This window comes from Ursus arctos, unplaced genomic scaffold (genome assembly GCF_023065955.2).
Source record: "Ursus arctos isolate Adak ecotype North America unplaced genomic scaffold, UrsArc2.0 scaffold_5, whole genome shotgun sequence".
Classification (NCBI taxonomy): Eukaryota; Metazoa; Chordata; class Mammalia; order Carnivora; family Ursidae; genus Ursus; species Ursus arctos.
The window spans coordinates 7,698,995-7,706,939 of NW_026623067.1; the positions used below are offsets into that span (position 1 = coordinate 7,698,995).

The following is a 7,945-nucleotide window of genomic DNA, read 5'->3' on the forward strand; positions in this document are numbered from 1 at the left end:
TATACCCAACATGGGTCTCGAACTCATGATCTTGAGATCAAGAGTCATATGCTTAACTGACTGAGCCAGCCAGTGATTATGATATATAAACAATATTTAAATGTATATAGTTCAATCTGCTTACTTTGTACATAATGATTTTTTAACTCATGTATACCCACACAAAATCCTCTTCAAGCAAAAATTTTTACAATATTTCATACAGGATTTCTATTATTTTCATAGTCATTTAACTACATATTTTTGAAATTTACCAAAATTACATTAAGGTAAGATATATTTTAAATTAATTATTCACTCTTTAAATAATTCATCCTCAAAATTACACACACACACACACACACACACATACACACACAGAGTTGGTGTTATTGACACAAAATGAGCAAATCTTTTAGAATCTCTAAAACAAAGGATTTTTGTTGTTGCTGTTCTGTTTTGTTTTTGTTTTTGTTTTTGTTTGTTTTTGTTTCCCCAGCCCAGGTTAGGACAACTATCTGGGATACAGTCTTCACTAAGGACATAAAACAAGAAATGTTGCAAATCATTAGATGAAAGACATTTTAGAAAGTTATGGACCTTATCTTAGGACTATAACCTAAGCACTTACTTTATCTGAAGGACTGTATGACTTCAGTCCTATGGGAACTGGGGAGGTTCAACTCCCTTAGCTTTATTTATAAATGAATCAGATGTACAGTCTGTCCCCAGGTCAGATTGAATTTCCTGACCTGGTAATAGTTAACGTTTGGCTTCCTTGAGATTCCATGAGCAGGGCCCAAGGACATTAAAAGTTGAAAATCTCCTTTATTTTATCAATGTCTCACTTATCGTTAATTTACAGTGCCTCAATCACTTACTATTATTGCTGAGGTCCAAAGTCCAGAACAAAAATACATAATGATGTATGAAAGCAGGACAAATGTAAATTTTAATTTACCAAATATTAAAGAAATAGTTGTGTTTTTTAATAGTGAAAATTGGCCAAGTGAGAGAAAAATATATTGATATAACACAAATTTCATATAGATACAGTTTGACTGCTGCCACTTTATCAAATTACTCTCACTATAGACGTCCCAGAAAATGTTTCTCCAGCCATTTTCTCAAAGCCCCGTTGACTTCTTTATTCCTCACACTGTATATAAGGGGGTTCAACACAGGTGTGAAGATGGTGTAAAAAGCAGAGACCACCTTGTCACGGGCCACTGAATGGTAGGATTTGGGCCGCATGTAGATGAATATGATGGCCCCATAGAAGAGCCCCACCACAGCCAGGTGAGAAGAGCAGGTAGCAAAGGCTTTCTTCCGAGCTGCTGTGGACTTCATGCAAAGCACGGCAGCCAAGATGAGACTGTAGGAAGTCAAAATGAGAGACAGAGGGATCAAAAGCATCAGGATGCAGCATACAAACATGAAAAACTCAAAAAATGTAGTGTCAGCACAGGCAAGGCGCACGAGTGAGGGCGCCTCACAGAAGAAGTGGTTGATTTCTCGAGAATGGCAGTAAGGGAAGCTCAGAGTGGCACCAGCCTGCATCAGTCCATCCACTCCTCCCAGAAGCCAGGAGCCTGCAGTCATATGCAAGCAGAGCTTCTGATTCATGAGGACTGGGTAGCGCAGGGGGTGACATATCGCCACGTAGCGGTCATAGGCCATGGCCGCTAAGAGGGAGCACTCACCCCCTCCCAGAGTGAGAAACAGGAAGATCTGAGCTCCACAGCCAGCAGGAGAGATGGACTTGGTGCCCATCAGGTAGTTGGTTGCCATTTTGGGGACTATGGTGGAGACCAGCATCATGTCCATGAGGGAGAGTTGGCTAAGCAAGAAGTACATGGGCTTGTGCAGCTGGGGGTCCTCATGGATGAGCAGGATCATGAGGGCATTGCCCATCAGGGAGACGAGGAAGATCATGAGCACCATGGAAAAGAGGAACACATGGGTCAGAGTGTGGTTAAAGAGCCCTACAAGAATGAAGTTTATCTCTGTGGTGTCATTTGCATCTTCCATGGCTCCAGTCATGCCTGGAAGACAAGGAATGATAAGGAATGAGAGTTGCTTGAAGGGAAGTTTAGGCATTTACTTAAGAAGAGGTGGTCAAATGACGAGAAAATAGAATGACACTTGGAGAAATAATTACATCTTTAATCATTCACTTTGTGACAGAATATTTGCCTTACCATCCTATCATACATCTCTGCTGTTCTTACACAGTATTTTTAATCCTATGAAAAGTGCATAACAAGTATTGTTGCAGTATACATTACATTTCTATTACTTCTGTATGTCTTGTTAGTATGCCACACATAATTTACTCATGGTGTTAGGAAATATTATGAAATTCCAGTTTTCTAAGATGTTTGTATTTCTGTGTTGAAAGAGCCTGATAATCCCACATTTTAGTCAATAGTGACGTGATATATCTCTTAATTGTGACTTTTTCATGTTTCTCATGTGCTTAAATTAGTTTCTCAAGATTTCCTTCAATGCCATGAGGAATATTTTAATGTAGAAAAATACACAAAACTAAATGTAGAACTACTATAACTCAGTTTGCAGGTGAAGGACACAAAATGGCTATATGTCTCTGTTTTACATGTGTATTCAGCACATGGTTTCCATATACCAGGCTCACAGCTACCACAGATATTGCTTCAGTATCAATACTACCACATTGGCCATGTCATCATAGTGTGTACTTGTGATGCCAGGGAATTTGTCTCAGTTCAGAGATCTTGCAACAATTAATTATTACACTTAATATGTACTCACAAAATGCTGAATTTAATTAAATGTGTGCATTATTTAAAAAATATCATAAATGCATATAACCACAGAGAATATTAAAAAAATGTTTTCACTTGCAACCTTAAACACTCTGGATTAACAGTAGTCACATATCTTTAAATATAGGAGATAAATTTATTTTTTAACAGATTACATTATTAATCAGCAAATTGATTACATTTTACTTATCTAGTTAGTTGGTTAATTAACTAACTGTTTAATTATGACATGTTTAAATAAATTTATGTCCCAAATTACTCTGAAGCACAGCATCACTGGTGAATAAAAAAATGAAACATCTTCTTTAATTTCTTTACCCCAAAGCCTCAAACATTAATTTTTCTTATTTTTAAGTATCTATGGAGTAGAATTAGATGTATATGCAAATGACTTTTTCTTTCAAAATTTATGTGACATTTCTCTTTTCCTTAGAAATTCGCTCTTTTAAAGACAGCATTAGATTAGTGATTACCAAGAAAATTATGTTTGTGATTTATTCATAATATATAGGATATTGAATCGTTCTTTAGCTTCTATGTAAATTAATTGGTGAGCAGTTCAAAATTTTTAAATGGGCAGGATCTTTTGTAAATATTAGCATTGTTTTCAGTGTCTAGCACATATGACCACTAACCATTATATCTTTAAATGATATAGATGTTCTGTTCATCAAAATAGCTATAAATAAGATATTATAATGAGATTATCACTCTCATGGTTTATTTCAGTTATATATATTTATATTTGGCTTAGTAAGTTATATACTGCTCCATTTTATTACACAATTTACATATAGCATAATATATGAATGAGTATTTAGGATATTTCTAATTTTCTATTAATATAATTTCTGGCCTCATACATGCAGCAAGACTTTCTCTAGTAAATAATATAAATGTAGTGCTTTTTGGCTCTTAGATAACTGAATCCCTAACTTTATAACTGTCACCAACTGTTAATTTTTGTTTCAGTTCTTCCATGTAGTACTATTAGTTATTTTTAAGGGCAATAATTATAATCAATCATAGAAAAGTGAAAGTTAATTTTGTTTAAATTTCAAGTTTATTATTGATACTGAGCAGAAACTCTTTTAAACTTAAACTTTTGGATTAACTCTGCACACTCAGTGTTCAGAGGGATCAAAACCAAGACCAAGGAAACACAAACAATTATAAGAACATGTTATGAGCAGCTACATTCCAACACATTAGGTAATCTGGAAGAAATGGATGCATTCTTAGAAGCATATAAACTACCAAAACTAAAACAGAAGGAAATAGAAAACCTGAACAGACCCAAAAGCAGCAAAGAAATTGAAGCAGTAACCAAAAATCTCCCAATAAACAAGAGTCCAGGGCTAGAGAGCTTCCCAGGGGAATTATACCAAATATGTAAAGAAATTATACCTATTCTTCTGAAGATGATTTCAACAATAGAAATGGAAGGAAAACTTGCAAACTCATTTTATGAGGCCAGCATTATCTTGATCCCAAAACCAAACAAAGACCCATTAAAAAGGAGAGATACAGAGCAATATTCCTGATGAACATGGATGCCAAAATATTCACCAAGATACTAGCCAATAGGATCCATTAGGACATTAAAAGGATTATTCACCATGACCAAGTGGGATTTATTCCTGGGCTGCAAGGGTGGTTCAACATTTCCAAATCAATCAATGTGATATATCTCGTTAACAAAAGAAAGGACAAGAACCATTTGACACTCTCAAGTGATGCGGCAAAAGCATTTGACAAAATACAATATCCTTTCTTGATTAAAACTCAACACGTGTAGGGATAGAGGGAACATACTGCAATATCATAAAAGGTATATGCAAAAAGCCCACAGCAAATATCATTCTCAAAGCTGAGAGCTTTACCCCTAATGTCAGGAACATAACAGGGATGCTCAATATCACCACTGTTGTTCAACATAGTACTAGAAGTCCAAGCCTCAGCAATTAGAAAACAAAAAATATAAAATAATAAAATAAAATAAAATAAAATAAAATAAAAGGAATTCAAATTGGAAAAGAAAAAGCCAAACTCTCACTCTTTGCAGATGACATGATATTTTGTGTGGAAGCCCAAAAGACTCCATCCCAAAATTTCTAGAACTCATACAGGGATTCAGCAATGTGGCATGATATAAAATCAATGTACAGAAACTAGTTGCATTTCTATGTACTAATAATGAGACTGAAGAAAGAGAAATTATGGAATTGATTCCATTTACAATTGGACCCAAAACCACAAGACACCTAGGAATAAACCTAGCCAAAGAGGTTAAGAATCTGTACTCTAAAAACTACAAAATACTTATGAAAGAAGTGAGGAAGACACAAAGAAATGGAGAAAGTTCCCATGCTCATGGATTGGAAGAATATACATTGTTAAAATGTCTAAACTACTCAGCGCAATCTACACATTCAATGTAATCCCTACCAAAATACCACCAACATTTTTCACAGAGCTGGAACAATTAATCTTAAATTTTGTATGGAACCAGTAAAGATCCCAAATAGCCAGAGGAAAGTTGAAAAAGAAAATGAAAGCTGGTGGCATTGCAATGCCTGATTCAAGCAGTATTACAAAAATGTAATCAGCAGAACAGTATAGTTCTGACACAAAAACAGACTCAGATCAGTGGAACAGAATAGAGAGCCCAGAAATGGACCCTCAACTCTGTAGTCAACTAATCTTCAACAAAGCAAGAATATATAATGGATAAAAGACAGTCTCTTCAACAAATGATGTTGGGAAAATTGGACAGCCCCATGCAGAGGAATGAATTTGGAGCATTTTCTTAAACCATCCATAACGATAAACTCAAATGGATAAAAGACAGTAAGCCATCAAAATCCTAGAGGAGAACACAGGCAGCAACCTTTTTTTTTTTTACCTCAGTTGCAGCAACTTCTTGCTAGACATGTATCCAAAGGCAGGGGTAAGAAAAGCAAAAATGAACTATTGAGACTTCTTCAAGATAAAAATCTTTTGCACAGCAAAGGTAACAGTCAACAAAACTAAAAGGCAACCTACAGAATGGTATATTTGCAAATGACATATAAAAAAGGGTTAGTATCCAAGTTGTATAAAGAACTTATCAAACTCAACACCCAGAAAACAAAGAATCCTGTCAAGAAATGGGAAGAAGAGATAAACAGACATTTCTCCAAAGGAGACATACAAATGGCCAACAGACACATGAAATAATGCTCCACATCACTTGTCATCAGGGAAATATAAATCAAAACCACAATGAAATGCCACCTTACACCAGTCAGAATGGCTGAAACTAACAAGTCCAAAAACAACAAATGTTGGTGAGGATGTAGAGAAAGGGGAATCCACTTACATTTTTGGTGGAAATGCAAGCTGGTACAGACACTCTGGAAAACAGTATGGAGGTTCTTCAAGAAGTTAAAAATAGAGCTAACCTACAACCCAGCAATTGCACTACTACGTACTTACCCCAAACATGCAAATGTAGTGATCCGAAGGGGCAACTGCCCCCAATATTTATAGCAGCAATGTCCACAATAGCTAAACTATGGAATGAGCTGAGACGTCCATTGGTGGATGAATGGATAAAGAAGATCTGATATATATGTATGTATATATACTCAGCCATCGGAAAGTTGAATTTTTACCATTTGTATTGCCATGGATGGAACTGGAGTGTATTATGCTAAGTGAAATACTTTAATCAGAGACAGACAATTACCATATGATTTCATTCATTTGTGGAATATAAGAAACAGCGCAGAGGATCATAGGGGAATAGAGGGAATAATAGAACAGGAAGAAATCAGAGAGGGAGACAAACCATGAGAGACTAACTATGGGAGAGACACAGGGTTGCTGGAACAGAGGTGGGGGGGGATGGGGCAATTGGTTGACGGGCATTAAGGAGGGCACAGTGATGTGATGAGCACTGAGTGTTATATGCAACTGAGAAATTACTAATCTTTACATCTGAAGATGTACTGTATGTTTGCTACTTATATTTAAATTTATTTACTTTTTTTATAATAATATTTTTTATTATATTATGTTAGTCACCATACAGTACATCCCTGGTTTTTGACGTAAAGTTCTTTTATGATTCGTTAGTTGCGTATAACACCCAGGGCACCATGCAATACATGCCCTCCTTACTACCCATCACCAGCCTATCCCATACCCACATCCCATCCCCTCTGAAGCCCTCAGTTTGTTTCTCACAGTCCATAGTCTCTTACGCTTCATTCCCGCGTCTGATTACCCCTTTTTCTTTATCCCTTTCTTCTCCTACCGATCTTCCTAGCTATTATGTTTCATAGATGAGAGAAACAGTATGATAATTGTCTTTCTCTGCTTGACTTATTTCACTTAGCATTATCTCCTCCAGTCCCGTCCATGTTGCAGCAAATGTTGAGAAATCATTCTTTTTGCTAGCTGAGTAATATTCCATTGTATATATGGACCACAGCTTCTTAATCCAGTCATCTGTTGAAGGGCATCTCTGTTCCTTCCATGATTTAGTTATTGTGGACAATGCTGCTATGAACATTGGGGTGCATATGGCCCTTCTCTTCACTATGTCTGTATCTTTGGGATAAATACCCAGTAGTGCAATGGCTGGGTCATAGGGCAGCTCAATTTTTAACTTTTTACAGGACCTCCACACTGTTTTCCAGAGTGGCTGTACCAACTTGCATTCCCACCAACAATGTAGGAAGGATCCCCTTTCTCCACATCCTCTCCAACAATTGTTGTTTCTTGCCTTGTCAATTTTTGCCATTCTAACTGGCATAAGGTGGTATCTTAGTGTGGTTTTGATTTGAATTTCCCTGATGGCTAATGATTTTGAACATTTTTCATGTGTCTGTTAAAAAAATATTATGTTCATATTTCATTGGGTTTTTGAATTTTTCTTATAGATTTAAGTAATTTTCATAACAAAATTGTTATTTATGTAAATTGTCCTAAATTTTTGTTTACATACTTTGCAAAAAAAATGTTATGTTATTTTTGTGTTGAGGTTTACATTTTATATTGCATATATTTGGGTGCTTAAAAGTTATTCATTTCATGTTCATGGGCTGTATTACACTGATTGATTTTCTCATGATAAGCCATCTCTGTATCATTCTGATAAAACTACTAGTTTT

At 35.8% G+C, this 7,945-nt stretch overlaps 1 protein-coding gene across 1 annotated transcript; it reads right to left on the reverse strand.

Annotated features, from left to right (window-relative positions):
* Window positions 1-1,068: 1,068 nt before the first annotated feature.
* On the reverse strand, window positions 1,069-2,010 carry LOC113261878 (olfactory receptor 2T33-like). The gene has a single exon (XM_026508194.4). It carries the CDS (start codon window positions 2,008-2,010, stop codon window positions 1,069-1,071), a length of 942 nt encoding a protein of 313 aa, XP_026363979.4.
* Between the last annotated feature and the right edge of the window lie 5,935 nt (window positions 2,011-7,945).

Excerpts from the sequence above, each read along its gene's own strand:
- LOC113261878 (XM_026508194.4), bottom strand. The coding sequence starts at position 2,010 with ATGGAAGATGCAAATGACACCACAGAGATAAACTTCATTCTTGTAGGG.